The sequence below is a fragment of the Rattus norvegicus genome, chromosome 9 (assembly GCF_021556685.1).
Source record: "Rattus norvegicus strain SHRSP/BbbUtx chromosome 9, alternate assembly SHRSP_T2T, whole genome shotgun sequence".
NCBI lineage: Eukaryota > Metazoa > Chordata > Mammalia > Rodentia > Muridae > Rattus > Rattus norvegicus.
In genome coordinates, this window is record NC_141542.1 from 100,735,501 (window position 1) to 100,751,837 (window position 16,337).

At 43.1% G+C, this 16,337-nt stretch overlaps 1 protein-coding gene and 1 long non-coding RNA gene across 4 annotated transcripts in view; one reads left to right on the forward strand and one right to left on the reverse strand.

The window, feature by feature from the left end:
• The window catches only part of Dner (delta/notch-like EGF repeat containing), a 302,538-nt gene that overhangs the window by 27,298 nt on the left and 258,903 nt on the right, over positions 1–16,337 (reverse strand). For 2 of the 3 annotated variants that reach the window (NM_001399331.1, XM_087566343.1), the window contains 2 exon segments: positions 538–651; positions 13,575–13,697. In NM_001399331.1, the coding sequence (NP_001386260.1) occupies positions 538–651; positions 13,575–13,697 (237 nt within the window). 3 annotated transcript variants of the gene reach the window in all.
• LOC148003812 (uncharacterized) lies at positions 7,723–9,790 on the forward strand. Its single transcript, XR_015629979.1, has 3 exons — positions 7,723–7,875; positions 8,394–9,299; positions 9,484–9,790. It is a non-coding gene; the product is annotated as an uncharacterized LOC148003812 (long non-coding RNA).

The following is a 16,337-nucleotide window of genomic DNA, read 5'->3' on the forward strand; positions in this document are numbered from 1 at the left end:
TTCCCTAACAGTGTTCAGAGGCCACTGAGACTTGAGTGAACCCAGCTCCTGTGTCCCCAATTGTCATAGCCCACTCCAGTGGGCATTCCCATATGACCTTGCATCGTTCCTTCCCAATACTCATCAATTGTCTACAGTTCTCAAAAGTCTGTTACTTTTACCATGTTCAATAAAAATAAAACTATCTGAATGGAGTTTGCACAAAGAACACACTCCTGTCCCCTTCACACTACATCAATACTACCACTTTCAAGTGCTCTTTTAAAGGTCCTGGGCTTCAAAGCTTCTCTCTGGAAATGTACAGGGATGACTGTCACAGCAAATCTAAATGACAAATGCTAACTTCAGAAGAGCCTACTTTAATGACAACAGTCTATTAATAGTTTTAAAATAGATCTCATTGAAGCAATGCCTCCTGACATTTTACAACAGCATCCCTGCTTGGCGATCGTTCATGGCAGAGGGTTTGGGGTTGTTTAACACCAGCAACACACAGACTATGTGGTGAGTTTGAAAACACAGCCCTGGATCACTCACCTGTGAACCCAGGAGCACAGATGCATGTGCCATTCAGCCCCTCGCTGTCACAGGTACCTCCATTCAGACAGCTGATGTTAGCACAGGGGTCCTTGTACAGTTCACAGTGTGTTCCTGCAGAAAAGCAAACAAGAGAGGGTGACTCATGGAGTACACTCTGGTTCCTGTAGTCTTCAAAAGGGAAGTGTTTTACCAGCATGTGACCACTTTGGGTTAGGTTCATGATGTGTACTTTGAATGTGTGAGTGCATGTGAGTGAGATGTATGTGTCTACATGTCTATGTGTATATGTGTGTGCTGTGTACATATGTATGATAATGTCTGTGAAAGCTTATGTGTGCATGTTTGTATGTATGCTGGTATATGCACATGTGCATGTATATGTGTGAATGAATGTATGCATATGTAAGCATATGTGTACATCTGTTCTTGTATGTACATGAATGTGTGTGTGCCCACTTCTTGCTTTAGAACATCATTAAAATCTACCTTATTAGAAAACAACAAATTTGGGCTGGAGAGATGGCTCAGCGGTTAAGAGCACTGACTGGTTAAGACCTCTTCCTAGAGGTCCTGAGTTCAATCCCCAGCAACCACATAGTGGCTCACAACCATCTGTAATGAGATCTGATGCCCTCTTCTGGTGTGTCTGAAGACAGCAACAGTGTACTTACATAAAATAAATAAAATCTTTTTAAAAAAAAAAAAAAGAAAGAAAACAACAAATTTAATCCCTGCCCATGGGCTCTACTAAGATAACCTTTCTCCATGTCCTCTACATATCCCAAAGCCTGTGGCATTTCTAGAGAGCCAAAAACCTGAAAGTTAAAGGTTCCCTATGGCTGGCCCCAACACCCATGAACATGTAGGCAGCAGTAATTGATTTTATTGACTTGCAAAGAGAGAGAGGACCTGCAGTTATGAAAGAGGTATTGGGCAGATATGGGGGAACTGAAGAGGAGATGGGTGTGTGTATATAATAATATTTCATTGTGTATATGTATACAATTCTCAAAGAATAAAAGAAAAAAATCTCAACAGCAAATGCTGAGTCTCCAAGGGAAACGAAGTGCTTGACAACCAGAGAGACATTTCAACATTGCTGACTGACAACGAAGGTGAGACTGGGAGTCCTCCCAGATCCTTTGAAGGAGAAGAAAACTTGCATCCTGATCCAGGTGAGACCATCGACAATGAAATGCCCGTCCTGACAGTCTCAAGTAAAATGAGCATGAAACAAAGAAGACTGCTGAGACGCTGACCTCACTCGCCCTCCACTTCCTTCCTCAGCTTCTATTGCTCAAGTGACTGCCCCACCCAGTGATTCATCCTGCGGGCTCTGACACATTGCTGGCCTTTTCTCTCCTTTCTTTGTCACTGCCTCAAGAAATGAGGCCTCGAAAGGGGGACAGAAGGAAATAAAATGGACTTCCTACCTACTCACGTGGTGATTCCCCTACTTGAGCAGACCATTTTAGAACAGCAGCCCTTAATTTCTGGTTCTCAGTTGGACATGGCCAATGCATATTCAAGCATTGATCAGCATCTTGCCTGGGATTTTTCTCAAGTGTTTTCTAGATGTCACTGCAGGAAGCAGTCTCTCCTAATTCCCTCTCTATATCTAGGGCCTTGAGGGGCCCTCCCTGTCTTGGGAATATAAAACTTTCTTCTGCATTTGGATGGACATGGTCTCTTTCTGAAGTTTCTGTTCCTAGAGTCTGGGGATATAGCTCACCCAGTTCCCCCAAACCACAAAACCCAGGTGCACACATGTGTATGTGGCGCACACATACAATCCCAGTACACCAAAGTTTGAAGCAAGAGAATCAGAAAGTTTAGAGTCATCCTTGGCTCTGTAACAAATTCAAGACCCTATCTCAGAGATAGATGGTGAGAGACAGAGACAGAGAGACAGAGACAGAGACAGAGAGTGAGAGGTGGGGGAGAGAATTTCCTAAGGAAGAGCATACCCATTGAACATCTAATGGTCAACTCTACAAAACATATACATACAAGTAATATATGAGTTGATCAGGTTGTGTTTCTATATTTCAAAAACTATATATGTATATATAAACAATTATATATTATAGATAAACTATATATAAACAATAACATTGTATTATATATATGGCCATGAATATATGTGTATGTATGTATATGGCCATGAATCTGAAAGAAAGCATAGAGAATGTGTGAGAGAACTTGGAGGGAGAAGAAGAAAGAGGAAAATAACGTAACTATATTACAACCCAAAGAATTAAAAAGTCGATTAAAAGAGTAGGGACAGAGCAGTCCTCCCTGCTTCAAAATATTATCTCAAAGACCACAGTTTCCATTGTGCTGATCACTGGAAACCAAACAACAAAAAACTCAAGCTATAATGTGAAATAAACTCACCACCAAAGCTCAGAGAGAAGGCCAGCAGACCTGAATACCTACAAGGAGGCTATGCTCACTGGTCACCCAGCAATCCCTAGCTGTCCAGTCAGGGCAAGAGAGCTGACCACATTCTCCAAACAAGGTTAAAAAGCAAATTCTAGCCTACAACTTTGTACATAGTAACTGTATCTATGTATATTCTGTCTATCATCTATCACCTAATTTACCTATTTTTCTGAATAGCAAGTTATTTTTTCATAATTTGTTATTGATTCTTTGTGAATTTCACATGCACCCCAATCCCACTCATTTTCCAGTCCATATCTGCCCTCGACCCTTATAACCTTCCACCAAAAGAAAATAAAAAATATGAAACATCTTGCCAAGGAACCTGCTGTGTGTCACACAGTACACCCTTTTGTCCAAACAGCTTTCCTTGCAAATGCTCATTGCATTGAGTCCTTGGCTGGTTCAAGGCCCCTGGCTTCTGCTATATTACCAATACTCGGCCCTCACAGAGACTCCTCTGGGATAGCCTGCTGTTTCCCTGAGTCATAGAGATCCTGTAGCTCTGGATCTGCAGGACCCACTGGCCCTGTTACACACTCCAGCAGCTCATAGGTGGGGTAGGTATTGAGGTAAAGTCAGCTCGAGGCCCTGGATACGGGCCTCACACTTTGTGGTTTTTCATTAAGGCCTCACGTAACCCAGGTTGGTTTCGAGCTCACTGTGTAGACTATGATGACCTTGAATGTCTGATACACCTGCCTCCATCTCCTAAGTAAGATTCCAGGTGAACTCCAGCACATCCATCCCTGTATATGCTTTCCTGGATACCAAACCAGAGGGGCTTGTGACTGCCTCATCCACAGACCTAATAGTCTCCAATGAGACAGATTTACTAAAAACCCTCAAAATCACGAGCGACAGTTGCAATCTTCCATGTATCAGGGTTTCTTTTCCTTTGGCAATAACTTTATTCACAGTTTTGTTTTTCGTTTTGTTTTTTATTGTTGTTGTTTTGTTTTGTTTTGTTTTGTTTTGTTTTGTTTTGATAAAGTATTCAGTTACCAGAACATTCATTGAGAGCATTTTGGCAGCAAGGCTGGACAAAAGCTCATCTCAGCAGAAACACAATTCCTGTGAATTGGGAAGGGCTCACAGTCCCTGGTGCATACTTAAGTTGCTTGCATTTCTATAGTCTAAGATTGGTGATCCTTCTATTAAAAATGCAGTCACATTGCCCTGTAGGTCATTAGAACAGCTTTGTGCTAGAAACTAACTGTAGGGAGTTGATGACCATGATTGTTCCTGGTATGCCCACGTGCTTCCTCTGCTCAAGCCTTCTTCTTGGGTTTTGGGGCCCACCTTCATGCTTTCCCCATCATTCCTCAGAGTGTTCACTCAATATTGTCGTAGGCATCTTGACTCCCTGACCAAACATGCCTGCCTTCACCTCTTTCTCAACTGGACTTTGCCTGACATAACTGAACTCCTTCTCTACTCCCAAAACAGATGCTCTTTCCTACAATGCTGGCCCTTGACTTTCCCAAGGCAAACCAGGCTTAGCCATTGCATGCTGAGAGCTTGCTAGGATGTTCATTGTCACAGAATCCCCTGTATCAAATCGCAATGTATCCATTCCCCTCCTTGACTCCCCCCTCAGATCTCTGAGCACCTTCAGAGCAGAACACACATCTTCGTTCATGCAAGAACTGCAGCTACAATACCATCACCCTGTCCTCACACAAAGGATGACAGCCAGCCAGTGTACTTTGGCTGACATGCAGGTGGGATTGCCAGAGGAATGAGAAGTCTTTCCAAATTCCAAATGGTCCTCCAAAACATCCTATTTTGTTCGGGAAAACCAGGTCCACACTTGAAGCTGTCTGAGGGCTGACAGACGCATCACCCCTTGGCAAGAGACTGAGCATACATAATTATGAAACATGTTTAGTCTCAAACAAAAATAAACAGCAAAACTAATAAGAATTCATTCTTCTCCTATTCTAGGAGTGACAAGTACGTTTCTGGGAATTTTTCGATTCCAGCGGGGCTCTTTCCTAAATTAAGTTTTAAAATGACCTAGACCACAAAAAGCGATGCACCCATTACATTTCCCCATTGTCCCAAATTAATTACAATTTGTGTTTGAAAGCTGAAAACCATTCATTTTCATCTCCCAGAAAGGTAAGATAGGTAAAGACAATTAGCTAGAAATACTCCTGGGGGCTACTGTTTTGTTTTATGGTTTCGTGACTGTTGTTTTCTGGTTTGCAATGCTAAGGGTTGAACCTAGGACCCGCGCTTCCTAAGCAAGCTCTACACCCCTGAGTTGCATCCCCCACCTTAGATGTGTTCTTTGCACTTCAATTTTGCTTTGCAGTGTCATCCTGGGTTTTGGTTTTTTTTTTCCAATTCTACTCTCTTCTTAAAAACTCTCCCAATTTCCCCATTGTTACTGAGCTCCCCATTTTCTGGACTGTTTCAGAAATTTTAATTACTGCCCAACTCTAACATGACTGTTCCTTGAGTGCACTAGCCTAGGACTGCTCCCCTAGTGAAGTGACAGACGTAGCTGGGGAAGAACCCAGACTCAGCTCACTTCTCCGTAAATCACAGTGCATAAAATCCCTACAACTCTCTGCTCAGTCTTTAAGCAGCACGTAACAAAACACAAGGTTTTGTCCAAAAAGTAATATCATTCCTTCAGCAAGACCAGCATACCAGTGACCAAACCCCTAACCTAGTGATATAATTTGGGGACATTATCCACTTCCAAAAAAATCCAGAAGGTATAAAAGTTAAATGGACAAAAACGTTCATGGTAGAATTATTCATCACAGATCCATGGCAGGTGCAGTCAGTAAGTCACCAAATGAGCTGTGGAACAAAGGGATTGGTAAATATTCCTTCACGGGAACATTACATAGCCATTTAAAACAAAGCCAGAGAGGCTCCCTAGCAATGTAGAAATCAAGTATGCTATCATGCTGTGTGCCAGCATAAAATGAAATTACGAGCATGTCCAATTAGAGTGGAAAAGACTACAATTATTTATTGCTTTTGCGTGTTGTAACATCGTGAGCATTCTTAATCACTGGTACGTTGTCTTCATAATGAAAAACTGAAATGCTCTCATTCTAACCTTTGTCACTAAGAGTCCCAAACAAGTATTTGGTAATCATTTCATTTATTCCTCTCTAAAGAAATAAAAATGAATCCAATGTGAAGCTGTGCCTTGACTTTTTGACACTCTGAGGCTATGCAATTCACCCCACAGTCATGGGAAGTCTTTGAAGAGCCAGACATTATCGTTGCAGACAGTGGTTTCCGGGTCATGATACAGTGTGGGTTGTCTGTTCATGCTTGCACCAGAAATGTATGAGTGTAGTAGTACATTGTGATGGATTTTCAGACCTGCAGAAGTTTTACCCGTTCCCCTTTTCACACATCCTTAGGGCTATGTGTGCCCAACTTCCCATTACCCTTGTGCTCTATAAAAAGTTATATTCATGTATAATAGTTAAAAATCTGCCACCTAGAAAACGCATAGGGTATGAAGTTAAAGCCCATCCAACAATTAAAGTCCTAACTCCAAACAACTACTAGCTAACATTGGTATCTGCCTATCTATGTGCTGACTACACTGACTTTTATGCATGAATACCAGTGACAGAAATGCTCCCACAGAGGGCAGCATTGCCCACTCTACAGGAAGAGTAAGGCAGAAGATGGTAGGGACTATGTCCTGACCCTTGCTTTCCCTTTGGAGCAAACAAAAGAACTTTCCCCTCTATCTCTTAACTTCATCTACCTTCCTCTCCTCCTTCCCATCAGTCCTAATTCAAAAGTTCTTGCTTCTAAAAGTCCTGTCATTTTCTGGACTTTGGGTTAGCTCAGCCCTGTGTCTAGCAGTCTTCATTGTGACCTAGTCCTAAGTGTCTCCAAAAAGAAAGCAACATTAAACTTGCTTCCTGCGATGGCTCATGTCGACTGTCAACTGGACAAGTTCTCAAGCAGTAGTTCTCAACCTTCCTAACACTGCAACCCTTTAATACAGTCCTTCAATGTGGCGATGACCCCAACCATAAAATTGTTTTCATTGATACTTCATAACTATAATTTTGCTAATGTTATAAATCATAATGCAAATATACAATAGACAGGATATGAAAAATATTATGCTAGTGTCACTGAAAAGTCTTTGTGTGCATCTGGGAAGAAGTTTCTAGACAGGTAACTGAGGAGCAAAGACACACCCTAAGTGTGAGCAGTACCTCGCCCTGGGTGAGAGTCCTGGACTGCATAGAAAGAAGAAAGTGAGCAGAGCGCTGGGTCTCATCTCTCTGCTTCTCTTCTCAAATTTAATTTATTAATATGTGTGTGTGTGTGTGTGTGTGTACATGCATGCCCATGTGCATGAACACACATGCATACATGGATAAACCAAAGCCATGGCATACACATACAGGTCAGAAGACAACTTTGTGGGATCAGTTGTCTCCTTCTTCCTTTATGGGGTTTCAGAGATTGAGGCATGGGTGGCAAGCACCTCTTCCTGCTGAGCCAACTTGCCAGTCCATTTAATAATATTGTCTGTCAGGAGGCAGAGCCAAGAGGACCCCAAAGACAAAGGGGAAGAAGGGTTGCAGGAGCCAGATGGCTCAGGACATAAGAACACCACCCACAGGATTAGCTAAACAGGGCTCAGGGGATCACAGAGACTGAAGTGACAATCAAAGACCGTGTCTGGGCCTGAGCTGGATCTTTTGCCTATTTATTATGGCTGTGTAGCTTGGTGTTCTTATGGGACTCCTATCAGTAAGAGTCTGGTGGCTCTGAATCGTTTTCCTGCATTGGCGACCCTTTTCTTCCTACTGGCTTGCCTCGTCCAGCTTTGATGATATGAGGGTTTGTGCCTAGACTTATTGCAACGTGCTGTGCTGTGTTCAGGTGATATCACCAGTTTTCTGAAGAGAAGCGGAGGAGCGGTGGATCTGAGGGAGGGGGTGAGAGATGGGGGATGGGAAGAGTGGAAGGAGCAGAAATCACTGTCAGGATGTAATGTATGAGCAAAGAATAAGGAGAAACTAAACAAATTAGGTATTTGGGAGTTTTTTTTTTATTAACTTGAGTATTTCTTATATACATTTCGAGTGTTATTCCCTTTCCTGGTTTCCGGGCAAACATCCCCCTAATCCCTCCCCCTCCCCTTCTTTATGGGTGTTCCCCTTCCCATCCTCCCCCCATTGCCACCCTCCCCCCCAACAATCTAGTTCACTGGGGGTTCAGTCTTAGCAGGACCCAGGGCTTCCCCTTCCACTGGTGCTCTTACTAGGATATTCATTGCTACCTATGAGGTCAGAGTTGGGACTTTTAAATGTTATTTCACGTTTGTTTTCTCTCTGCTTGAGTCCATATGCAATGCGACCAGCTAACTCACACTCTTCTCACCATGCTTCCTTCGCCAGGATGGACGTCAGCCTCAGTCTGTGAGCCAGAGCAAACCCTTTCTTCCAGCAGTTGCTTCTATCCAATATTCTGTCACCGTCAGATCTATGTCACTAACATAGAAAGCTGATACCCAAAATGGAGCAGTCTCTATCATAAATCTGACCTATTTGATATGAGTTATATGATTAATCAGATAAGTTCTGAGGCCTTTGAGGCTGGCTTGCAGGACAAACGTGGAAGGGTTTGGAATGTGGGGCTAGCAAACAGGTAGAAGGCTGTGAACAGAGTTTGCCAGGACTTTCTGCCAGGAGTTTAGAAGACCAGAATATAGGGAGAAGTGTAGATCATGGAGACTGGCTCCTGAGATTCTAGAGGGGTACAGAGATTCCACCAGGAAATCCTCTAAACAATTCGTGTTATTTTCTGGTGAGCAATCTGGCTGTATCTTTTCTATGCCCTGGGGAATTAAGAGACATTAATTACTAACTCAGTGGATTAATTTTTTGGTAGAGGAAATTTCAAGAAAGGATTGTATGTGGGTTGAGGTTATGGCCCCAGCTTGCTCCTCTCACCCAACACGCATGGGAAGCCATGCCTTATGAAAAATGCAAATTTGGTTGAAAGACATGGGCTAAACCGTGACTAGCACTGAAGAGAAGGTTCCTGACTCAAAACCCACAGCCTGTGAGGGATGCTGTACGGCACTGTGGTCCTACATTCTGAGATGACAACACTTCACAGTCTCAGCTGCATGGACAATACAAGATTGAGGGGTTCATGAAGTTTAGGGCCAAAGTCCCTGAGAGCCACTAACACCACGACAGGGTTGGAGTTCCTGCAAGGAGGCTCTGAGAGGCTGTGGCATGAAGCTGTGAAAGTGAAGTCTGAATTGAGATTGTGATTTTGCTGCAGCAACAAGAAAGGTAATTAACGTTTGGTCTACTCTCAGATAGGAGGTCTTTAACATAAGTATGTGACTCTTCCATATCACAGAGACTTAATTAAAATTATATAGAACTTTACTTCAGCAGTTTGAATCCCCTCCACGAGTCCCTGGGATCTGCCCCCATGTAATTCCCTTTCCTTAAATATGAACTTCTATTCCAGAGCATAGTGGAAAGTTGAGAGCTTTTAGAGACGCATTTCAAGTTCCTAATCAGCTTACTTGGAAAGATTATCGTAAATGGATCTACCCTGACTGCAGAGAACATTAAGTGGATCTGGACCTTTGCTGACACTGAGAATCTGGATCCACAAGAAGAAGCAAGCTGTTATAAATGCTACAGCCAGAAGAAAGGATGAGAATTCTGTTCTGCCCTGAGGGCCCTCGTGAACTTATCCTTCCATATTCCAGCCCTAGCTTAGAGCTCAGACTGTTCCTTACACAATGGTCTGGGCATAGCACCCCTTAAGCCATGCCTGGACTGACAGAACTAATATATATTTAAAGCCGTGTCCTGAGTGACTGGTGTATTGTAAGCCTCTGTGTGGCAGCAGCTAGCTAATGTAGCTGTTGAGCCTATTTTAAGAGACTCTCTTCACCATTAAATTGTCACAGTCACATTGCTCTCATCCATCTGGGTCACTCCCTGCATTTAAAATCAGTGTTCCCACCTCCCTCCTGTTCTTCCCATTCCACTACCCAAATGTCTCCTGAGGACACTTCTTACAAACACAGTCCCAAAGAGGGTGCCTGATATCAGGATTTTCAAATGCTTGAATGCACAGTGATTTCTTACTTTTATGCATGTGGGTATTGTGTGTGCATGTCTGGGTGTGTGCAGGTTCACGTGTGTACATATGCATGTGGAAGCCTGGGTACAACCTCAGGAGTCAGCCTCAGAAATGACATCCATCTCATTGGCAATGAGGTCTCTGGTTAACCTGGAATTCATCAAATAGGCTAGACCAGCAGACCTGTAAGCCCCAGAAGCCCTTGCCTCTGCTTCCCCAGGACTAGGATGACAGTTGCTTTTATATGCATTCTGGAGATTGACTGCATGTCCTTGCATTTGCAAATGAAGCACTTCACCAACAAACTATCTTTCCTTTGTCCTCAAATTTAGGTGGTTCTCTGACAACCAATCCTTTACCATTCTAAACATGGCTGCCGTGTGGCCTGCTCTCCCAGCCCTCTTGCTGTATGCACGCAACCTGCACAACCCATGTAAAATCTTACAGACTCTTCTGGTCAGCCCAGGAGTTAGAACTTCTACCAGGAAATGGTGACTTACACCTTGTGTTCGTCTGGTAACTCGAATCTCTCCCACTTGCAAACCAGGTTTCTTTACTCCCTGAAGTCCTGCTGTAGTCAGGTGGTGCTAGCCTGTTCTCTCTCCTTCTGGAGCCTCTGTCCTCAGAGCCCTTGGATCTTTTCTCTATAGTTCCTACCTCTTCTCATATGATTTTTGTCCCTCTGTACTTTTCTGTCTATCAGAAAATAGTTCCACCCTTTGATTTCCCAGACTCCAACTTAATCCTGCTTAAGACACATCACATTTTACTTCCCTGTCTTGGGTCTTTAATGACTCAATTTTTCTTCTTCGAGTTCTTGGTATGGGCTCCCTGCCCTGCAGGGGCTGGAGGAGGACATCAAGTCAGAAAGGTAATACTGGATGGGCAGCCAGGTGAGTCCTGTCTTCTGTGGCCTAAAGAGGCCTCTGAGTCTAGATTTCTCAGGGCCTGCTGATGTGAGCAGGATAAAACCATTCTCTCCCAGCCACAGAGGAGGACTGGGCCTCTGGGCTGTGCAACTCAAAGAGCAGTCAGTTTCCATGAACTGAGGAGATGGTTCTGCCTCCTCAGATCACACACAGTATGTTCACAACAATACCATTCAGCTCCATAAACTCGGTGGTTCGTTGTACCCTCAGTCATCAGTTCCTCAAGTCCTCAGTTCTCTCTGGAATCCCACCTCCTCTTCTGACTATAACTTGAATCTCCCAGCTCCTATAACACCCTTTAAGAACCTTGTCTTCAAACAACTTTGTCCCCTCCGGGGATCAAAACCACTGAATATGGGATTTAGCTGCTGTCTTTCTAGAATATTCACTCTCTTACATTAGGAGATACATGTGTGTATGGTAGAGGTAATGCTCAACACTGCAGATGTATTGAGAGCAAGGTAATTGGAGGGAACTTCTCAGACGGACAGAAGGTCCCAGCTCAGAGCACATAAGGAAGCACTGACTCAAGCAGAATGAACAGCACATAGCCACTAACATGGGACAGAATGACGTTTTAGCAATTGTCATTTCAGATAAGCTTACAAGAGGGAGTTTTCAAAAGCACACTTGAGAATGCACCAGAAATGCAAGTCTTGGGCCCCGTTGTAAGCCTAGAATTAAATACTGTAAAGTTAAGGTGCAGAGAGTTATAACAGATTTATAACTGGTGGGTGCTCCTTCGAGGCCAAGTTTGAGAGCCCTGGCTCACAATGAAGGAAGGGGAGGTGGGAGAGGGAGATAGGGTATACGTGAAGATTTTTACACGTCATAATTGTCTTTTGCCCTATAGAGGTGGAGTCCGGTATGTGTTTAGAGTAATAGTTTGACACAGGGCTTCTGAAGAAGTGCTGTGGTTTTAGAGCAGCAATATAGACAACTATAACACTGAGAATGTATGGAAAACACATGGAAAAGGTTAGCATCACAGCCTCTGAATTTTCAGGGCTATTGGTAGGCTTTTATCTGCAACTATATTTTTCTCACTTAGTAAGGATAGTGTACGCTAAAGGTCAAGATAGAAGAGCAGATAGGAAAACATACATATTCAGGATACGTCTGCTTAATGATTTTGCTACTTATAAGCATGAGAACTGCTCCACAAACTAAAGAATATTGGTAGTTTTAGTTGTGAGAAGCCCATGCTAACCCTATAACTGTAGGCTATGAAAATCTCAGTATGTATTTTTTTTTTTGTATTTTATGCAGAGAAGCCCAAAATCCATTTGAGAGCTTTGTCTGGGCTCAGCAGACCTGTGGAATGACTAAGAGGAGTTAATTAGACCACTAGAGTCATCCTTCTTTTATTTTTCTTTTCTGAATCAAATGAATTTCCCTCTTTCTCCACATTCTGACAGACCCTCCCCAGCTGAAAGGCCATGAGGATAAACCAAAGAGAAGTGGATGCTTTTTTTTTTTTGGTTGTCACTGGGGACCCCATTCCAAATGAAGCAGCAGATAATGCTGTGGGTAAAGACCTGGCCCCGCTTTAATGAATGCATCCAGAGTATCTCACTGAGTGCACCAGTCCTTGAAGCTTTCCACAAAGATCAGAACATGGAGGAAGGTCTGTGAAAGAGAAGCAGGAAGAGACAGATGGAGGCTCTCAAGAAAGGAGTTGAAAGGTTAAGGGAAGTGGCTATAAATGGGGACACAAAAGTATTTGAAAATCCAAAGCCAGCCCTGGTGCTCTGGTGCAGGGAAGAGTGCAACAGCTAGCAAGCAGCTCTCACAGGGCAGCTGCTGGGAACCGTGGCTGGCAGACTCAAGCGTCTGGGCTTACGTGAAGCCACACCATCTATACACCACAGCCAGAAGCCAGGGAGAAGCACGGAGAAGGGCTCTAGGAGCTGACCCACATTGGCCAGCTCATGATGATGGCATTGCCATGTGCCTTTGTGAGGCTGCTGCTGGTGGGATTCGATGAGTTAATAATGCACATGCATGCTTAGCACGTGATCCACACAATTACATTCTCCCATCAATGTCAGCTGTCTTTCCAGAGTGACATTAACAGCCATCTAATCAGATAAACATTCACTTCCCAACTGACTTGTTTAGTGAGAATTCACTTCTTTGCCGATACATGAGGCTCCACCATGTCCCACACTAAGGCCACCCTGTTTTCACCCACCAAGTCATGGAGAACAGACGTCTTCTTTTTTGTTACCAGCCACGCACAGCCTTTGAGCTGTCTGTACCACACCTTAACCACCCTTCCAGCTTCTTTTACCTTTATATTCTTTCAACAGAGATGCATGTAAGAAAAAGAAAGGTGGGAGAAGGGTTTCTCAGCTAATCAAGAGGAAGCCTGAGACTTAAAAATGGGTCTCCCTGGACTCAACAACCATCCCAGCCTCAGTATCTGGTTCTGATTATAAACAAATCCATGCTCCAGTCAGGGCCTTACATACTAAGTTGAGAGCTCCATGTGCTGTGGTAATTTAGAGCCAAGAGAGCATGAGAAATGGCTACCTTTGTACTCTGCCAGGCACACACACTCGTAGCCATTGACAAGGTCCCGGCAGGTGGCAGCATTCAGGCATGGGGCAGACAGGCACTCGTTGTATTCTTCCTCGCAGTACAGGCCATGGTAACCTGGAGGACAGAAAGGAAAAGCCAATGTCAGATACATCTGAGAAAATCCTACTTTCTGCTGATCTGCAAAGAAGATAACTGGGTATTCAGTAGAAGCGACCAGGTCAGGCAGTAGTGATTTTAGGGGCCAGATTCTTATGGGTATATGGAAATATGAATTGTTGAGAAGCACAGTTCTTCCCATATTTTTTCATGGCCCCAAGGAAAGAAGTGATCCATGTAGCCACCTACTGGCCTCACACCTATGCTTCCCAGGGCTACAGCATTGGATAAGTCAGTCACCAAATGTATCAACTTTGGCCATGAGAGGCATTGAGGATGGCAGGGATTTCTAGCACATGATGACAAACAGCTTCTTTCAAGGACAATTTCCACACTATTTCTCCTTGTTAGTAAGAAAAATGCATTTATGTGAGGAAATATTGGAGAAGGAAGCTTCTCCCTGTCCTCCCCAATTCAAAGAGAAAATGAATACACAAGGGCTTAGATGAAATTCCTGTGGAGACATGGGCTTGTTTTGATACTGTTTACTTGTTTGTTTAAAAACACAAATCTATATGTCACACAATTTCAAATTGTACTTAATATTTTAATTGCTGGGGAATAATAGGAATGAAGGAATGAAACCCAACAATTTCTATAAAAACAGCTTTTATGCTTCTATTTTACAAAACAGGTGTTTATTTTACAAGACAAGAAGACACTATTCTCTGGGATGAGGCATTATGCTGTTTCCAACTTTCAAAAAACACGTGTTATTGCCAATTCGCAGTGAAACCAGGCCACTTTTGTCTGGCCCTGTCCAAACAATGAGAACCATGTGAGTGCTTTCAAAACTCACTCTGCCTGTGTTTGTTCTGAATTCAGATAAGCAGGGAAAAAAAGAAACCTTTACATGAGTGGGAATTGGAAATGCTGGGTGTCCCCACCCTACATCACAGCCTTTCTGAAGCACGAAAGGCCCTCAACTCAGAGCCCCATTAGGATGAACTAGTGTGCCCCATGCTTTGTTTCGTGTGCCTACCTCAAAAGTAGGTTAAGCTCATATTTGCATTATTAACAGAGCACTTTGCAGCTGTGTTATCATCGAGGTTATTTTTGAACCACTTTCCAAATTTAGGTGGTGATAATGGTCCCTTTGAGGCAACCTTGACCTACCTAAGACAAACCCACCATAGGTTTTGTCCTCTACCTTCCCCTACACTCCGTAATCTTAGGAAAGCATCTCCCTTGACTCTATCAGGTTATCTCAGCCATCAGCCATCTTGAGAAAAGAGTCACAGCTAACAGTAATTTTGTCCCCCAGAGGATATTTGGCATGTTGTGATCATGACGGACGTGGTGCTGTTTACTGGCATCCACTAAGGAGAGCTGGCTTGGCATCCAATAGTACACAGGAATGAAAGTCGTAAATTAAAAGGCTTTAGTAAGCAATAACCTACAAGCAGAATGCATCCCAGGCTATTTCTGCAAATAAAGTTTTATTGAGATGCTGCCACAGCCATCCATATTGGCTGTATCTGTTTCCACACTGTGACAGCAGAAACCTAGCCACCAACAAATTGTAAGTAGTTACTGTCTAACTCTTTACAGAGTAAGTCACACCATTGCCTATGCTTTTTAATGTCATGCTCCAGCAATCGTTGCCAAGAACTATAAAGGACTCTGTAGCTGTTTTCTTCCAACAGTTTTCTAGTTTAACATCTTATATCTAATCCTTTAAGCCAAGTTCACTTGATTTTGGTGTGTCATACTGGTAGTGGTGGATAGGCAGATGAAGGGATAGTCAGCATCACTAATGATCAAGGAAGCAAAACTAAAACTACATTGAGAAACTACATCACACCTGTTAGGATGCCCATCAAAGAAAGAAAAACAACAGAAAACTACAAGAGCTGTTGATGTTGAGAAGTTGAAACCTATCTTAGTTCTCTTTCTTGTTATTAGGATAAAATGCCAGACAAAAACAACTTAAAAGGAGAAAGGATTTATTTGGCTCATGATTCAAGGACAGAGCTCATCACTTCAGGTCAGTCACAGTTGTAGGGGCTTAGAGAATCTAGTAACACCCATAGTCAAGAGCAAAGAGCAATGAATTAATGCATGCATGCTAGCGCTCAGCTTACTTTCTCCATTCTTACACAACCCAGAAGCCCCTTCCTAGGGAATGGTGCCACCCACAGTAGGCAGGTCTTCATACTTTAATTCATGTGATCAAGATACCCATTGGCTAACCTGACTTGGACAATCTGACTGAGACGTTCTTTCTAGATGATTCTAGATTGTGTCAACAATTAAACTCTTGGTGGAAACATAACATGGACCAGCTGCATGGGAAAGAATATGCGGGTTCTTAAAGGGTTAAAAATAAAAATGCTATATGATTCAGCCATTTCTGGGTACTTATCCATTAGAATTAAAAGCAGAATCTTAGGGAAATAGTAGCACTCCTCCATCCATCACAGCATAATTCATAATACCCAAAATATGGCAACAACCTAACCTCCCACCAACAGTTCAGTGGCTAAAGAAAATGTGCTGTGTCCACACAACAGAATGTTATTTGGAATAAAAGAAGAAGGAAATCCTATTGTTGACTACATCATAGACCATCTAGACATCCATGCTAGTTGTGACAGA